Source organism: Vespa mandarinia, chromosome 4 (assembly GCF_050613455.1).
Source record: "Vespa mandarinia isolate Hongniang chromosome 4, ASM5061345v1, whole genome shotgun sequence".
Lineage (NCBI taxonomy): Eukaryota > Metazoa > Arthropoda > Insecta > Hymenoptera > Vespidae > Vespa > Vespa mandarinia.
In genome coordinates this window covers 6,709,312-6,726,697 of record NC_140813.1, presented here as the reverse complement: position 1 = coordinate 6,726,697, position 17,386 = coordinate 6,709,312, and the positions used below count along the sequence as shown (strand labels likewise).

The window sequence follows — 17,386 nt, the reverse complement described above, 5'->3', positions numbered from 1 at the left end:
TGGTATATTATATTGAAGGCGCTCAATATAAATTATTATCATATTTCATTGTTAAGTACGCAGTACCCGATAAGGTGAAGCGTTATAATACATAAATTCACATAAAAAACATACGACAAAAGTACAAGAAAATTATTTAATATTCTGGAAGACATTTTGTTTTATAAATGTATATATAATGTTCGTTAAAGATATACGTTAATTAGAATAATTATTATTGAATTTATACATTTGTTTTGCATAATATTTATTTTATATCTTAATCATATGTACATATATGTACATTAGAAATGTGCTAACATTTCCAAAGGAAAAATAATTCTTCGACTGTTGCCATTCGATTGGCCTTACTCGAGTATGTTTACTCTTCCAGTATTTTCAAACGTTATAATTCAAATGAATATATATACGAATATTTTATTTGTAAGCAAAATATAGTAAATCGTAGCATAACAATGTAATAACTGTAAACAAACGTTGGGGAATATTGGGTCTCTATTTTGATATAATGAGAACGAAAATCCTATAAAGAGAAAAAATAGAAAGAGTGGGGATAAGAGGCAATTAGTTTCGCCGGCCAATCCAGATATTTCTTACACATACATGGCTAATATTGAATATTGTAGCATATTTAAAATGTTTATTAATCTTTGATTGATATTATATGATAATTTTAGGTTGCATATAAATATTTTATTCAAAGGGTAATTATAAGTAGAAATTAAACATATGTAGTATTTTAAGTTTTCTTTAACCTAAAATATCAATTGTAATACATTAATTCTACAATTTAATGATATACAAAACGTTCATTAATAAATTGTATTAATATAAACAAATACTACAAATTTTAAATTAATACGATTTTTATTTTCAAAATTAAATTTGTTAAAACCCCAAAATTAAATTGTAGATAACCTTATCTGCAATAATCTTTTTTACATATATTACATTACAGACTATTTTCCATAATATTATAAGAAGATTACTAAAAAGCTGAATCAAAATGAAAGACATAGGAGGTACAGTAAAAACAACTTTCCGAAAAACATTTACATTAGTTCAAAAAGATATTCTACGGTGGTTTCCTGGTCATATGGAAAAAGGTTTAAAGCAAATGGAACAACGTTTGAAGAATGTTGATTGTATAGTAGAAGTACATGATGCTAGAGTACCAATTTCAGGACGTCAAGCAGATTTTCGTCAAACTTTAACTGGTTTAAAACCACATATTTTTATATTAAATAAGATTGATTTAGCTGACTTAAAATATAAGCAGCAAATAGAATCTACCCTAAAGAATGAAGGATTATCTCACATACTTTATACTAATTTTAAAAATCAGGAATGCAAGGGCATGAGAAAAATATTACCTTTGGCTAAAAAATTAATATCGAATTCTGAACGATATAATAGAAGTAATGAAGAATCTTTTGCAATGATGATCATTGGTGTACCTAATGTAGGAAAATCTTCTTTAATCAATCGTTTAAGAAATACTTACTTAAGAAAATCAAAAGCTACAAAAGAAGGGCCTATAGCAGGAGTGACACGTTCCGTATTAACTCGTATAAAAATATCTGAAAATCCAGATTTTTTTTTATTAGACACTCCAGGTATCTTAGCACCTCATGTGAAAGATATATATACTGGTCTCAAATTAGCTTTGATTGGTTGTTTACAAGATCACTTGGTAGGACACATAACAGTTGCTGATTTTCTTCTTTTTTGTTTAAATAAATATGGAAAATATGAATATGTTGAAAAATTAGATTTACCTGAGCCAAATGATAATATCATTTATGTTCTTACATTTATTGCTGCAAAGCTAGGAAAAACTCTAAAATTACGTGATTACAATAATAAATACATTGTTAAACCTGATTTTCAAGTTGCTGCCATATATTTTATTAATATGTTTAGAAATGGAGAATTTGGTCCTATTTGTTTAGATGATGATAAATTATCTAATATAGGATAAATTAATAACTCAGGATAAATTAATCTAATAAATACATCACATATTTAAAATTACAATTTGCATAATTAGTTGAATAAATTAGAAAGTTTTTGTATTATTGTAACTTTAAATTCTGAATTTTTATTATTTAGCAAAACTTATTTTTTCCATATAAATTGTATCATGTTGATTGATTTAAATAATTATAATAAATAATATATATTTATTAACTATTTAATATTTTCACCATTACGCATTATCATGCGCGTAATGATAAATTTCACTAACATAACCATTTTTTGTAACAAACCAGTACTATATATATGAGGTGGTAATAATTTTTATTTTATATTATAAAGAAATAATATAAAATAAAATAATCACCTATTGGAGGCAATTTTTTTTTTAAATAGATTACGATATAAAATAAATTACAATTTTAAATAATTAATTTTTATAAGAACAATATAGATATATCATATCACTTCTTTATTACAAAATGTATAATGAAAAATACGAAACCAATATAATATTTTTTTTTTTATGATATATTTTGTTTATAAAGATTTAATATTTTTTACAAGGATATATATTAATTTTTTTAATATTTTATACGCAATATATATAAAAATTTAGTATATATAATACATCGTATCTTTCCAATTAACTGTCTTGAAAGTACTGTTACTTTCACCTTCAATAGAAAGAAACCTACTTATAAAACTTCCTATATTTTTATGAGCCGATATTTCAAGAAGAACGATGTACAAATCTTGTAACTGTTATTAGTTAATACATTTTTTGTTATAAGTATTAAATTATAATATAATATAACAAGTATAGGAATTCTGCAGTATTTTTTAAAACTTTGAAACTTAAAGCGTATAACGGTAAAAACTTTTACACTTGTTTGTAGTGAAAATGTTTGCGAGAGTTACTTTTTATCCGACGTTATTATATAATATTTTGATGGAAAAAATAACGTCTAGAAATTGGTATGATAGAATTGATGAAACTGTAATTTTGGGTGCACTGCCTTTTCGAACTATGACAAAAAAGGTATCTCATTTTATTATTTTATTTTTATTTTATTTTATTTAGTACTTATTTCAATAAATCTTTTATTTGTTGTTTACATGTCATGCTGCAGTTAGTTGAAAAAGAAAATGTGAAAGCAGTAGTTTCTATGAATGAAGATTACGAGTTAGCCTTATTATCTAATTCAGAAAAGGTGCAAGCAATTAATATAGATTTATATTCAATTATTATGTTCGTGTGTAACATATTTTTATTAAAAATGATTATTTTGTTGATATTGATATTAGGACTGGAAGAAGTACAATGTGGAATTTCTACAATTATCAACAACAGATATTTTTGATGCACCTTGCCAAAAAAAGTTAAAAATGGGTGTAGATTTTATAAATAAATTTCATTGTACAAATAGAACATTAAAAAATGACAATCACAGTAATGATGCCAAAGAAATGGGAACAGTTTATGTTCATTGCAAAGCAGGCAGAACACGTAGTGCAACACTTGTTGGATGTTATTTAATGATGGTTAGATATGTGATAAATCTATATTTATTACAAAAGTATAAATTTATTCAAATATAAACTTTTTTTTTTTTAACAAAAATATTCATCCCCAGAAAAATGGTTGGATTCCTGAAGAAGCAGTGGATTATATGAAAAGTAAAAGACAACATATATTACTTCATAGAGTCCAATGGCATGCATTAAGACTTTTTTATGAAACACATATACAAAATCATAGACAATAAACATTAAAATTTAATTATGTATAATATACAAAAAAATAATTTAATAAAAAATAATATTCAAAATGTAAATACAAAAAGTAATCACCTGATATTTTAATAATAAATTTAAATATTTATATAATATTTCATACATATAAAATTTTTTTATTTCAATTTATAAATCATTTGTCCTTTAAATTTGTTTTAAATATATACACATTTCTATTTTTTTATTTTTTTTATTTTTTTTTTTTTATTTTTTTATTAATTTTTTTCTGTAATTATTTTTTTGTCTATTAACATGAATGCATATTGTGTAGCCTCTATAACTGCTGTCTCTATTAATTTCTTTGCATCTTGCTTAGATATATCTTTAAATTTTGTATGGCTTATCATTAAAGAATTTTTATTTATGTTTAAATTAAATTCTTGATTAAAGACTTGAAAGATCACTTTTATCCATGTTTGAGCATTGAATTCATCAGATAAAAATTCCTAGATTAAATACATTAATCAGAAGCATATAATTATAAATGGAAATAATTATAATGTATTTTAATATAAAATTATTTTTTGTTTTACCTGTGGTACACTGCAACTAGCTTTAATGACATTCTTGTTATATGATATCACAAGTATTGGTACATTTGGAAAAAGAAATATTACATCTTGTAGAGAAAGATGTTTTAGTGTATATTGTAAATTATGAACAATAAAAGAATTGTATGGCTTCATAGAATTTTTTACTTCTCTTACTATAGAAGCTCTTGAAAAAGAGAAATAGAAAAGTTATATGAAATAAAAAATAATATACACATCAATAACTTTGATATTTACCTTTCGGTTGTTATTTTCTGTTTCATAACTATTTCAATCAAATTTTGTAACTTAGCATTACATTTTTCCCTAATAAGATAAGGTAATGGTATATCTGCAGTTTTGGTATCTACCTGTAGTTTCTGCTGTATCTCTTTAATTTGTAAATTTAACTCATTGTTTTCAATATTTTTAGTATTAACATAATTTTCTAGTTTTTCGATCTTTTCTAATAAATTTTTACCAGCTAATTTTGTTGCTTTAGCTAATGGCCCAGTAATGGCATGAATTGTATAATTTAATGCACCTTTAGAACTATAATTTAAAATACAAAATTGTTCCAGAAATCCTGTCCTTTTTACATGTGTTCCACAACATAATTCTCTAAAAATTAATATTATATTGTTAATGTATGAATTAATGACTATGAAAATGATAAGAAATTTTATTTTAACCCTAACTTACTTTGATTTTAATTCATTTGTATTAATATCGATTACTCTAATATCTGTATGTGGATATATTTCACCTGGTACGATTGTAACATTCTTTTCTGCTAATAATTGCAGCAAATTTAAAATCCTATTTTCTACTAATGCATTGGTTTTTATAACATTGTTAACAAGTTGTTCTATTTTTGCTATATGTGTTAATGTAACTTCATCTCCAAATGAAGAAAACTGAAATTTTAATATGTTTGTAGAAACAAAAGAATTCCGTTGATAAACAACTGGGAATATAAACTTTAAAGCAGCATTTAGTAAATGTGTTGCTGTATGATTCCTCATATGACTTGTTCGAACATTTGTATCTATAAAAGTTACACAATCATTCCAATCTTCCAATTCTAAATAAACATTCCTATTACAAAAAACATAAATGTATGTATAAACTTTTTCTTCTTTTTCTAATCTAAATAGAAATAAAAATACATACGCTAGGTTATTTTTCACGAATTTGCCAGAATGAATAACATAGCCATTAATTTTTTCAGCTTTTTTTATTTGAAATATTAAGTCTTTTAAATAAATGGAACCTATGTCTGATTGCTGGCCTCCCTCAAATGAATAACACATTGTTTTATTTAATATGATGTCAATTTCATTTTTTTCATTTAATAATATATTTGTATCTTTCTTACTGTCAATATTCATCAGAATTCCTTTTAACTCATCTCCCAATATAATGTTACCTGAAATATGTAAATATAAATAACTAATCATATATTTCTAAATAATTTAAATTACAATTAATGCTATATATGCATAAATATATGTTAATACCATTGATAAGCAATCCTATAACTTTACTTCTAAGTTTAGGAAATTCATAATTGCCGTTTTTATATTCATAGATATATTTAAATGAATCGTCCGTTTGTGGTATATTATTTTCAGTAAGTAATGTTAAAGATTTTTCAATATTCTGATTAGTTTTAATTATTCCAACTTTAGATTTAAGTCTTGCCTTATCCATTTCTTTTTCAAAATCTTCTTTATCAACTTGAAGTGATTCAACAGTAGCCAATTCAATTATTGTTTCTATATTTAATCCATGAGCGTCAAATAATCTAAATGTCATATATCCTGGTAAGATACCAGATTCATATACAGTTCTACAATAAGAAATCACTACAGATAAAAAATATAATACAAGTTATATTGTTTAATATTTACGGATAATGCTTACTTATCCTTTTTCAACATAGATTGCAAATCTTTATATCCATTTACCAATCCTGATGCCATACAAGAAGTAACAGAAGCTAACTCTGGTTTAGTTGCAACAATGCTTTTCCATTCTTTACCATAGGTTGAGCATAATTTTTCGTATAAATCTTGTTCAAATTTTATTATCTTATGGGCCTAAAAATGATTTCATCTTATTGCAAAATAAGTTTATGATTTATGATTAATAAAATTACCTGTTTAAGATTATTTTGTAGTTCTGGGTAAGCATCTCCAAGAATATCAGCAACAGTATATGTAAGTTCAAAAAGTAAATCTTTCTTTTTAAATATATTTTCACTCACATCTATTCCCTTCCGTAATATTCTTCTCAATTTCTGACTAAAGATATAAATTTAAAGATTATGATAAAAGTTATTTTAAATTTAATTACAAATAAATATTTCTTACTTTTTTTCTGGTACTATACCATCGCATAATGCAACAATGATCATTCGTGCATGATCAGCTAATATTCTATATGCATAATCCATATCATTTATATCATAAGTTCCAAAAGTGCCTTTGTATTTAGGAGCATTTGTACTGCGGCGTATTGTCTCAAATAATGGTTGAAAAAGATCTGTATCATAACTCGATCTTTTTCCTTGTAGTAAAGTAACTAATCTTTCAAAACCCATCCCTGTGTCTATATGATGGTTTGATAATGGTTGAATAACATGATTACCTGTAAGTCTATAATAAATTATATATAAAGTAAAAAACATGGTAAAAATTAGTTTATAGATATATATATATAATAAATGCACCTGTTATATTGAATAAACACTATATTCCATAATTCAATAATATCTGGATGACCTGTATTTACTTTTAAACTTTGATTTCTTAATTGCTTTGTAATATCTACATGTATCTCTGTACAAGGACCACAAGGACCTGAGAGACCCATCTCCCAAAAATTATCTTGCATTCCAAATGGTAATATTCTGTTTTCTGGAATACCAAGACTTAACCAGATATCTTTACATTCTATATCTGGTTGTAATCCTAATTCTTCACAACCACCGAAGTATGTAATGTACAGAAATTCTTTTTTAATATTATATACACCTGTTAATAAATCTAATGCATAACGACAGCTTTCTTTCTATAAAGAGTTAATAAAACAATATATATATATTTATTTATTTATTTATTAATAGAGTTTTAAGTTACTTCTTAGGTAATTTAAAATAATCGAATATACCTTAAAGTAATCTCCAAAAGACCAATTTCCTAACATTTCAAAGAACGTATGATGATATGAATCATAACCAACAATATTTAAATCGCTGTGTTTTCCACCAACTCTAATACACTTTTGTGAATTCACAATTTTTGTAGAAGGTGGTTCATAATATCCTAAGAAAACTCCTTTAAACTATAGAGATTAAATATCAATATTAGAGTAATACAATGGATTTAGAATTACATAAACAAATAAACATACTTGATTCATCCCAGCATTAACGAAAGCTGTAGAATGATCATTAAGTAGAGAAACAGGACTCGAATGAATAATATCATGTTGTAATTCTTTTGTAAAATAATCTAAAAATTCTTTACGAATTATATTAGCACTTTTGTACGTAGATTTTGTACAATGCGATCGTAATAACTTTGGTACATTTATTTTATGCATGTTATAAAAAAATAATTGTTGTGTACGCATAATAAAGATATTGTTTAACAAATAAAAGTTATAAATAAATAATTATTAAAATATGAGAAATAATATTATATATCAATCACCGAAAAATTACGGCTAAGGTTCATAGTTTTACAAACATGCGAAAGCATGCATATGAACCAATAAGAACTTAGATTATTAGACGAACTAGAAGTGGCATGATGTCATTATAGGCGCCAACTTTGAAATGACCATATAATTCAGATTGAAAATTATTGGCCCACATTGTTGTTTATAAGAATTTATCCAAATAATCATAAGTTGATAAGTATGAAATTATCAGCAGATATCTAAAAGACAAATATTTTCAAAACTTTTGATCACATACACGAGGATATTTTTAAGAGCATCATTAAAAAATTGGTTATTTCTTTTTTATAAACTATCTAAAAGTTTGAAATATATCAAATTAACGGTTATAAAAATACAATGGATAACGAAAACATTATTAATAACAAAGACGTTCTCGTAAAAGATACTGATAAATTTTCAAATGTTGAAGCATTAACGACATCGTCGGTCTCACGTAAAACTAATCAACGATACTCGATCGATAAAAATACATTGGAAGAAAGAATAAAATGTAATTCTAAAAGAGCAACTTGTTATAAGCTTAGAGTAAGATAATTTTAAAATATACAAATAATTTTTATTAATTTTTCAACGCTTTTACACGATAAAATTAATGTCAGCTTTCTTTTGTAGGATACCGGGGAAATGCATTTACGAGTTCAGACTTATCTCGAGGAAAAAAAAATTTCAAAGCTCTTTAACTTCCTAATTGGTCATCTTCTTGTAGAGGAATCACCCGATCCAATTCAATACCTAGAAAAACTTCTTAAGGAATGCATACTATACAGATCGGGTGTGAAAGAGTCGCCATTATTATTTAAAACAAGGTAGATATATGTTCATATTCTCCTTTATACCAATATTACTTTAGATTTTCAAACGTAGGCACATTAGAAGTATATTTCAATCACTTGGTCCAGATGATTCCAATACCATTTCTTTAGATAAATATACAACCGGCATGATTACATTAGGCATCTGTGATTACGAACCAAATCCTTTCGAGTGTATGCCTGGACACGTAGATTGGCATACATTCAAAACAGAAGCGTAAGAATGATGACGATTATTATTTCAAGAATTTATATATATATATATATATATATATATATATATATATAACGTCGTTATATTATATATATATAACATCGGATTAATATACAATTGAACATGTGATACGTAATACTAACTTAAAAATATCTTAGAAGATAATGTTAATCATTTACTTAGTTAAGCAATTATTATTGTATATGTTTAGAAGACGATGTTTGGAAAAAGCTCTTGATGATATGATCGGCAAGAATGACATATTTTAAAAAAAAAAACTACCGAGCTATTCATATTCTTTGCACCAATATACAGAATACAAATTTAAAAAGTTTGATTGAAAGGCGCCAATTCAAACGTATTTAAATCGATTCAGAGTATTTACAAATTTTTCCACTTGGTGGCGTTTCGTCAAGTACAAGACTCTTTCTCCCATACTACCTTGTACGTCAGTTAGATTTGTCGTGTGTACCGCGCAAGCAGTGGCATTGGGTGCCATTGTGTCGAGCAGCTCCGTCGAGTAAACTTGTGTCTGTATTTGCGCATAAGACAGCTATTATATACGAAGGAACGAATACATTTATTTGAGAGACAACGCATATCGTATAAAGAAAGAAGACGAGCTTTATTGCAAACACAATTTCGATAATTATATATAAGAAAACGTATTTTGAAGGAAGAGAAACATCCTCGATCGTGTTGTACGCAATACACACGTGCGTTTGCCTCGAGCTTAATCACTATATATACACGATGCGATGATCGCCGATGATACGCAACGAAATCATAAAGAAACTCTTTCGCGCGTCAACGAACACGAAACGAGCGTACGGAAAGAAGCCAACGACTTTCGAAAGAACGCCTAATCCAACGGTACAACCTGTTAGCCACTTCTAGACCCGTCTTCTAAAATCAACATTGGAATGGACCACCCACTTCACGAACTAACTCTACATATCTAAGGATCTTTAGAAAAGTAAGGGCACTTCGAGGGGACAAATTTTTCAAGGAGAAATCACGGACGACTTTTAAGAAAAAAATGCAAATGTCGTTGTCGAGGGACTTGAAAAGACAGCCGTAATAACGAGCGTCAACGGATACAGCAATAGATAGATATAAATAGAAAAGAAGATAAAACGTAAGGGGGAAAAAAAAGAGACAACGAAGAAAAAAGAAAAACAAAACGAAGAAACAGGAACAACTCGAGAAAGATGAAACTAACCGATCCTTCCCTTTTTGCGGCATTGACATTGTCCCTTATCTTCTTCGTAGGCGGTATAATACCTACAGTACAGTCGCAGGAGCATGTCGCCCTTTTGCCTGCCGACGAGTGCGATTGGATCGGAAGGTTAGTGCTATTTCTTCTTTTCGTCTTGTTTCATCTTCATCTTCATCTTCATCTTCATCTTCATCTTCGTCTTTACTTCGTCTTCTTCCCGCGCTGCCGATTTTCGATCTCCTTTCGTGAGTTTGTTCCGTCTCACTTAAGCTCGTTCCCCTTCTTATTTGTTTCTTTCTTTCTATCCTCTTCGTGATTCCGTTGCCTAGCACGTTCTCCTTGGCATCGTAAGGCACCTTATTTGGTGGCTTTCGGATATATCTGGATATATCTTTGCGTTTTATGTCGCGAAGCTTGATTTATATTTCTTTCGGATAAGATCGTTATAAGCATATCAAGTTTTTTGTATCCCGAGGAGAATACAAGAGCTGAATTTTTTTCTTTTCTTTTTCCTTTTTTTTTTCTTTGATTTTACTTTTGTCTTCTTTGTTCTTTTTGATCTTTATATATTTTTTTTCTCTCTTTTAACATTTTGTTTACGTAGAGAATAGATGATAGAGTTAGCTTTTTTGTGTCGATTCTTTTGACCATATTTATATCTATAGACATATTATACACCAGGCACGATGTATTTATTTGTGTTAAGTTTCGATATATATATATCGAATGGATTTTTTAAATAATTTTAAATCATTAGTTTATTGAAAATATTATTATATAATTCGATTGCACGGATTATTATAGATTATAAAAAAAAAGAAAAGAAAAGAAAGAAAAGAAGAAGTAAGAAATTACATAAGATTTAATCAACAATTCAATACCGAACTTAATTGAAATGTCACGTTTTCACGAGAATCATTTACCATTAGTGACAACAGTCAATAGATTATAATAGAGACAAAAGTACAATAAGAAAGAAAAACGGCCGTTTATAACTGTTATGATGAGTTTGCTCTAGTTCCGTCTCTGATCTGGATCATAGCGATTTGCTCTTGTTTCAATTCGATTATCGAGCCGAGGATCGTTTCGTTTGTATTAGAGAACATAGCAGCCTTTTCGCTTTTTTCTCTAAAGATATTTAAAAAAAAAAAGAAAAAAAAAACAAAAAAAAAAGAAAAAAAAAAAAAACAAAAAAAAAAAAAGAAAAAACAAAAGCAAAATTAATTCCATTTATAAAGATTCATTTAATTTTTGATCCCATCGTCTTTTACGAAATCCGATTTTCAATGCAGAAATGAATTTTACAACTCTGATCGTTTATCATTTTTTTACTTCTTTTTTTAAAATATCTCTATTAAGACGAGCGTATTTCTTTTATTAACCTTCTTGACTTATAAATTCATATGCCATTTTTTGTTTATGTTATTTATATATATATATATAAATGAACGATTACAATCGCAAAATATCTATATGCTTTTTTTAGTATCGTTGAAAATAATGTTAAAAAATTGTTCGGAATCGATGAAAAATGAATAAACTATTAATTTTAATAATTGTTTTAAAAGTAATAAGATACGACATAATTTTTTAAATCTTTCGAATCCGTTATAAGAATGTGTAAAAAGAAAAATGCCCGTTAGTCGTTGGTCGACGCGTCCGTTAATGCGTTTACATACATTAGCATTTGTTTACACCGTATTCAATGTTGATACTATCGCGATTTATTCTTGTGAAGCTTATTAACCTTTCTCGCGAGTCGCGCTTGACGGATTTTCGCAGTTTTTCGCACCAACTAGCAATTTCCCAAGAGAGAATTCATAATTAATATCGTTGTACATATATTGCATATCATTTCATACCATTTACCAGAAAAAGTCGCGTAATCTCGCGTTGAATGTTTTCATGTTTTACAAGAAAAATAGACGTTTTCTCTAATATATATCCTTTAGAAAAATAAAATAAGAAACGGAGATAAATAAAGAAGGCCGAAATTAGTCCATATAAAATTCATTACCTGATTTAATCTCATTTATATATTTAATCTGTTTCCAAATCCATCGAACACATACATCCAAATTTAATACATATACGACTCTTAAAGAATATTAGATTTGATCTTTGAATAACGTAATTTTCCTTTAGTCGATTCGCTTATAAAATGAGACATTATTTTTTGAAATTACGTATTTTTATTATCGATCACAGTATTTATTATCCTATAAAATATAAAAATATTGAAGAAATGTAAAATGATGAAATATAGAAGATATAATCGCAATAGTTCGATTCAAAGGATTAAATTTTAATTAACCTAGTTTAACGAAAATATGTTGCATAACTCTATCCTATAACCTATATTAATAAAACAAATTGCAGATAGGAATCTTATTTCTGCTCAATTAAATCGTTCTACCGCTCTAGATAGATTATGAGTAAAGTCGTAATATCGGAGGTTACTGTGACGAGAACTAGCCGTCTGCGACTTCGTCGTCGTCGTCGTCGTCATGTCGTCATGTTGTCGTTGGCAGTGTGGCTAAGCGCGAAAGTATGCATCGAATCGAATGAAATTCATGAGGACGGCGAGGCGGCTAGCCGGACGAGCGGGAGTACGAAGGACTACCAGCTTCTGCGTATACACACACACACACATTTATATTCGTTCTTACTCTTTGTTCATCATGCTTGGCCCCTCCCCCCTCCCCATGTATATGTATACACATACATACATATACATACGATATACCAGTTAAGCATTTACATGGAATTACTTCTTAGGGTATTTAAAAATATAAGATACTTATAAAAAAAAAAAAAAAAAATTAATCAATTTTAATGAGGGAAATATAATAGGAAACTTGATTTTCTTTAATATTATTAATTGCCAAGATTTCAATTACATTTCCTTTTTCTTTTCTTTTTTTTTAACATGATTTGTATTACTGACATCTTATATTACATTTCAAGGCTGGTTCAATAATCTTAATTAAGAATATATATATATTACATATATATATATATATATATATATATATATATATATGCATAAGTTTTATGCATCAATAATGAAAGACGTAAAAAAAATAAATACTTATTTTTATCACATTTCAACGATCGAATTTTAATTCGATACAACTAATCCTTGGAATATTCCACAAAGGACTAATTCTGCTACTAATATATATTTACATATATCGGTGCACTTTTCGAGGACAGTTAAAAAAAAATATCTGAGCTGTTGCCATTTCCATTACCACCCGTCCATGACTTCATGAACTTTTTATAAAGTCGAGTGACGTCACTGAATATCCGCGTTCTTCGATATGTAACATATATATATATATACATACATACATACATACATACATACATACATACATACATACATACATACGTACATACATACATACATACATACATACATACATACATACATACATACATACATACATACATACATACATACATACATACATACATACATACATACATACATACATACATACACACACATACATATGTGAAGTGTGTATTTTATAGATATATATTTGTACACATCGACTCGATATCATCTTATGTATTATTTCGTATGTTAAGCAAACTATGCGACATTCTAGTTATACGGGCAGTATTTGATGCTAACAACCAAGGCGTTTACATGAAATACTGTAAGACTGAAACTCGAGACGCCGCCGAATTCACGCTCGAAAGGGTTTACGGTAATTCAAGACACTTTGTCAGGACAGTCTCTTTTCTAAAACTCGTCGTGATTGCTTCGTACAGAAAGGAAAAGAAAAAAGGAAAAAAAAAATAAAGAAACAGAGAGAAGAGGTGGGTTCGGATATGTTGCTGCTAGCAGTCCGCTGAAAAGAAGCTTTCCAAGAAGAAGAGAGAAAGAGGAAGAAGAGAAGGAGATTTATTTGATCGTTCCTCGAGATCGTTATCCGCGCGCCCACGTGCTTTTTACGTCAGAATGGACGCATACATTACTTAGATCTTAGGATATACGCGTTAACGAAATGAGCTTGTCGCGTCTTTTCTTACAGAATATATATTCTACATTGTCTATTACTTTATCCAAAAATAATAAGTATATATTATATATATATATTTTTTTTTTTGTTTCGTTCATGGACTTATATTCGATATAACGGATTCGAGAAATCGTATCGATAAGTATAGAACCCGAGACTTATCCGGTTCTGTACGAAAAAAAAAAATGTCGATCTCTTTTCATATACAACTCGAATACCGTTTCGGTTCATAAAACTGGCAAATAGAAACGGCGATAGAAACGATAATAAGTTTTTCACCTATGTCGCTGGTAGAGCTTAGAGAGAGAGAGAGAGAGAGAGAGAGAGAGAGAGAGAGAGAGAGAGAGAGAGAGAGAGAGAGAGAGAGAGAGAGAGAGAGAGATCGGTCCATGTTACCTTGTACTACTGGAGTATAAAAGGGGTGGGGTGAGGGAAGAAAAGTCGTTGGTCTTAACAGAATGCTATACTCGTCGTACGCCTTACGGAAACCTGTTTCCGCTTCTGCGACAAAGAGGCGAGGAAAGGGGAACGTGCCCGGCTGTCTATACACACCGTTCTGCTTTACCGTACGTGTCAGTCCTGTCTAAAAGAGGGTAAGTGAGCGTGGTAGCCGCACGAAGCAGCGCCGACTATGGCTATGGAGGCGCGTGGCCCATTCCACGCCTTCTCTCTTCGTTTCTTATTTCTGTCTCTCTTTCTCTCTCTCTCTCTCTCTCTCTCTCTCTTTCTCTACCTTCTCTTTCTGTATATGTATGTGTGTGTTTGTGAGTGCGTGTTTTTTTTTAGACCAGTCTACTCTATCTCTTTCTTTCTTTCTTTCTTTTTTTTCCTTTCATATTACCCATACATATCTACTTCTCGCTTTGCATATAGATATATGGTCCGTATTTAGAACACACTTTTTAACCGAGTCTAGATTACTTTCGTTTGTAGGACCGTCCTTGGACACTCAATTTCTATATTTATTCCTATTTATCCGCCGAGCGTGCCTCTCCCTTTCCAAATATTATATTTTATCATGATAGGAAAAAGGTCTCTTTAAATAAGACTTTCCCTTTTTTTTTTTTTTTATCTGCCGTCTTTATCCTTTTTATATAGAAATCGTGATATTTGTTAAATAATATGTCGATTATACTTTTTTCTTTTCTCGATGGTATAAGCATAAATTGTAGAATAATTTTAATTCTTAATAGATCAAATAATTTATTGTCTGGAGGGTTTTTTTTTTTACATTTATTCCGTAACATATTCGGAATGAAAATTGAATGGACGTAAATTTTGCGAGCAAGAAATCGAATTGAGTTAGCTTTTTAAAAGCAAAACAAACGCAACAAGAATGATTAGATTATTGATATTTGTGATATGTAGTTTACGAGTTGCAGCAACTATAGATAAATGCATACGCCCAATCGAACTTGAATAGATATATTCGGATTACCTTACTTTCTGAAGTCTAAACGTAATTTATACTATTTTCGAATAAATATAAAATATTGTTAATAATATACATAACACAGTGATAAACTTATGATTGATTTCTTTATAAACTTTCGATCGATTCAGTCATTATCTTCTTCTAAATCGCAACGAATATTATTTTGATTTGCAATGTCGAATATTTTAACAAATTTTTAAAACTGCCGCACTCCTTGGCACCTTCCAGATATACCAGTCGTACCATAAAATATCGAAAGAAAATAATACAAAATGTATTATCGTCGGATATAAAAGATAAAAGAAAACTTTTGTTTTCATTTTAGTGGTGGAGGTGGTCGGGGTGTACGACCCGTTTATCTTCGATGTTCAAGAGGGACCGTTTTATGGCGTTATCCTCGAGGAGCCTTAAGGATAGTCTTATCAGTGGCTGCAGCGATAAGCGGTTCAGCGATTGGATCTCGATCTGGTACTGCAGGTGTCCTTTTGGCAAACGGAAACGGAGTTAATAAAACTGGACCCAAATCGAATTACGGATCAAGTGGTTTTCGTGTTTGCGTTAAAGCTTCCGGTCCAACAAGAATATATTTGGAAAACAACGGTACGCTTAGGCCAGTTTATTCTCCGCGTGATGGAAAAAATGAGGCCTCTCATCGTTGTTTCTATACGAAAAAACAACGTACAGCACTCTACGTTGAGGCTGACGAGCTCACCGCAAATAATAATCGCGCGAAGCTACAATACGACGTCGAGCCGTTCGTTGTTAATCATAGCACGCCGGACGAGTCCGACGAGGAGGCGGAATGTAGACCTTGCTCAATGGAGGAACTCGCTGAGGCTTATTGTCAGAGTGACCTTGTTGCTAGAGGTACCGTCACCGCTGTGCAAAGGAAGCCCGAACTTGAAGCTGCCGAATTAATCTTTAGGATAACGAAGACACTTCATAGAGTCGAGGAAACTGAGGTAATCCTTCTTCTTTTTTTTTTTTTTTTTTTTTTTTTTAAGACATGAAAAGTCAACATTTTAATTTGAGTTTTTTTTTCAATCGAGGATAGTCTTGCCTTGCCTTGCCTCATGTCTGCACATATGAAGCATCAGTTTCCAAATAAGAATTGTTCTGTTCCATACATGAGTGAATGCGTTAAAATCCTTTAATACAGCATATATATATATATATAGATTCAAACTGATATTAAATCAAGTCTGAACAGTTCGGTTGAAGATATATGTTCAAAGAAAAATCAATTAAAACAAGTTCTAAATTGTGTAAAGCATAAATTTTCAAATAAACATTGTTCTGATCCTTATATGTTATAACTAATATTCTTATGTGTTTATTCTTGTTTTACTTGTTTCTTAATAGACCAATGAGGTGTTCTCCATTCTTCCAAATCCTCATCTCGAGAAGAGCATCCGTGTAAGAGTTTCTTCTGCTTGTGACGCTCGACATGGCCAAGGCGAATTTGTAATAATGGCTCGTAGAAGACTTGGCGATCTTACACTTGTTTGTGCACCAAGACTGGAAACTTGGGCAGAAGCCGTGCGCGAATCTATCACTGCACCATGTCTGCTAAAAAGCTAGCGGTTGAAAGACTGTCGGCATGCTCTCATCAACTTCC

At 29.3% G+C, this 17,386-nt stretch overlaps 5 protein-coding genes across 5 annotated transcripts; 4 read left to right on the top strand and 1 right to left on the bottom strand.

Annotated features, from left to right (window-relative positions):
• Window positions 1–629: 629 nt before the first annotated feature.
• On the top strand, window positions 630–3,854 carry PTPMT1 (protein tyrosine phosphatase, mitochondrial 1). Its single transcript, XM_035869212.2, has 6 exons — window positions 630–704; window positions 959–1,022; window positions 2,877–3,019; window positions 3,111–3,191; window positions 3,286–3,522; window positions 3,615–3,854. The coding sequence occupies exons 2-6, from the start codon at window positions 1,007–1,009 to the stop codon at window positions 3,744–3,746; spliced, it is 609 nt and encodes a 202-aa protein (XP_035725105.2). The 5' UTR covers window positions 630–704; window positions 959–1,006; the 3' UTR covers window positions 3,747–3,854.
• LOC118442943 (mitochondrial GTPase 1) lies at window positions 1,007–2,122 on the top strand. Its single transcript, XM_035869211.2, has one exon. The coding sequence runs from the start codon at window positions 1,007–1,009 to the stop codon at window positions 1,979–1,981; it is 975 nt and encodes a 324-aa protein (XP_035725104.1). The 3' UTR covers window positions 1,982–2,122.
• Window positions 3,855–3,919: 65 nt separating the features above from the next.
• On the bottom strand, window positions 3,920–8,153 carry AlaRS-m (alanine--tRNA ligase, mitochondrial). Its single transcript, XM_085656507.1, has 12 exons — window positions 7,722–8,153; window positions 7,479–7,652; window positions 7,039–7,379; window positions 6,680–6,964; window positions 6,466–6,610; window positions 6,231–6,406; window positions 5,825–6,156; window positions 5,478–5,733; window positions 5,007–5,402; window positions 4,563–4,925; window positions 4,308–4,491; window positions 3,920–4,220 (listed from the first exon to the last, which is right to left on the bottom strand). Exons 1-12 carry the CDS (start codon window positions 7,941–7,943, stop codon window positions 3,990–3,992), a joined length of 3,105 nt encoding a protein of 1,034 aa, XP_085512633.1. The 5' UTR covers window positions 7,944–8,153; the 3' UTR covers window positions 3,920–3,989.
• LOC118442912 (uncharacterized) lies at window positions 7,996–9,462 on the top strand. The gene is made up of 5 exons (XM_085656599.1): window positions 7,996–8,035; window positions 8,422–8,579; window positions 8,667–8,860; window positions 8,919–9,083; window positions 9,292–9,462. Exons 1-5 carry the CDS (start codon window positions 7,996–7,998, stop codon window positions 9,347–9,349), a joined length of 615 nt encoding a protein of 204 aa, XP_085512725.1. The 3' UTR covers window positions 9,350–9,462.
• Window positions 9,463–9,524: 62 nt separating this feature from the next.
• Window positions 9,525–17,349, top strand: Metrn (meteorin). The gene is made up of 3 exons (XM_035869162.2): window positions 9,525–10,428; window positions 16,094–16,730; window positions 17,131–17,349. The coding sequence occupies exons 1-3, from the start codon at window positions 10,292–10,294 to the stop codon at window positions 17,347–17,349; spliced, it is 993 nt and encodes a 330-aa protein (XP_035725055.1). The 5' UTR covers window positions 9,525–10,291.
• Window positions 17,350–17,386: the final 37 nt, after the last annotated feature.

Coding starts and splice junctions, on each gene's coding strand:
- LOC118442943 (XM_035869211.2), top strand. CDS start 1,007: ATGAAAGACATAGGAGGTACAGTAAAAACAACTTTCCGAAAAACATTT.
- PTPMT1 (XM_035869212.2), top strand. Junction 3,020..3,110: donor TTCGAACTATGACAAAAAAG/GTATCTCATTTT, acceptor GTCATGCTGCAG/TTAGTTGAAAAAGAAAATGT. Junction 3,523..3,614: donor TTGGATGTTATTTAATGATG/GTTAGATATGTG, acceptor ATTCATCCCCAG/AAAAATGGTTGGATTCCTGA.
- LOC118442912 (XM_085656599.1), top strand. CDS start 7,996: ATGAGAAATAATATTATATATCAATCACCGAAAAATTACG. Junction 8,580..8,666: donor CAACTTGTTATAAGCTTAGA/GTAAGATAATTT, acceptor TTTCTTTTGTAG/GATACCGGGGAAATGCATTT. Junction 8,861..8,918: donor CCATTATTATTTAAAACAAG/GTAGATATATGT, acceptor TTTCAAACGTAG/GCACATTAGAAGTATATTTC.
- AlaRS-m (XM_085656507.1), bottom strand. CDS start 7,943: ATGCGTACACAACAATTATTTTTTTATAACATGCATAAAATAAATGTA. Junction 6,965..7,038: donor GTGTTTATTCAATATAACAG/GTGCATTTATTA, acceptor AATTTATTATAG/ACTTACAGGTAATCATGTTA. Junction 6,157..6,230: donor TCTATGTTGAAAAAGGATAA/GTAAGCATTATC, acceptor TTCTTATTGTAG/AACTGTATATGAATCTGGTA.
- Metrn (XM_035869162.2), top strand. CDS start 10,292: ATGAAACTAACCGATCCTTCCCTTTTTGCGGCATTGACATTGTCCCTT. Junction 10,429..16,093: donor GAGTGCGATTGGATCGGAAG/GTTAGTGCTATT, acceptor TTTTCATTTTAG/TGGTGGAGGTGGTCGGGGTG. Junction 16,731..17,130: donor ATAGAGTCGAGGAAACTGAG/GTAATCCTTCTT, acceptor GTTTCTTAATAG/ACCAATGAGGTGTTCTCCAT.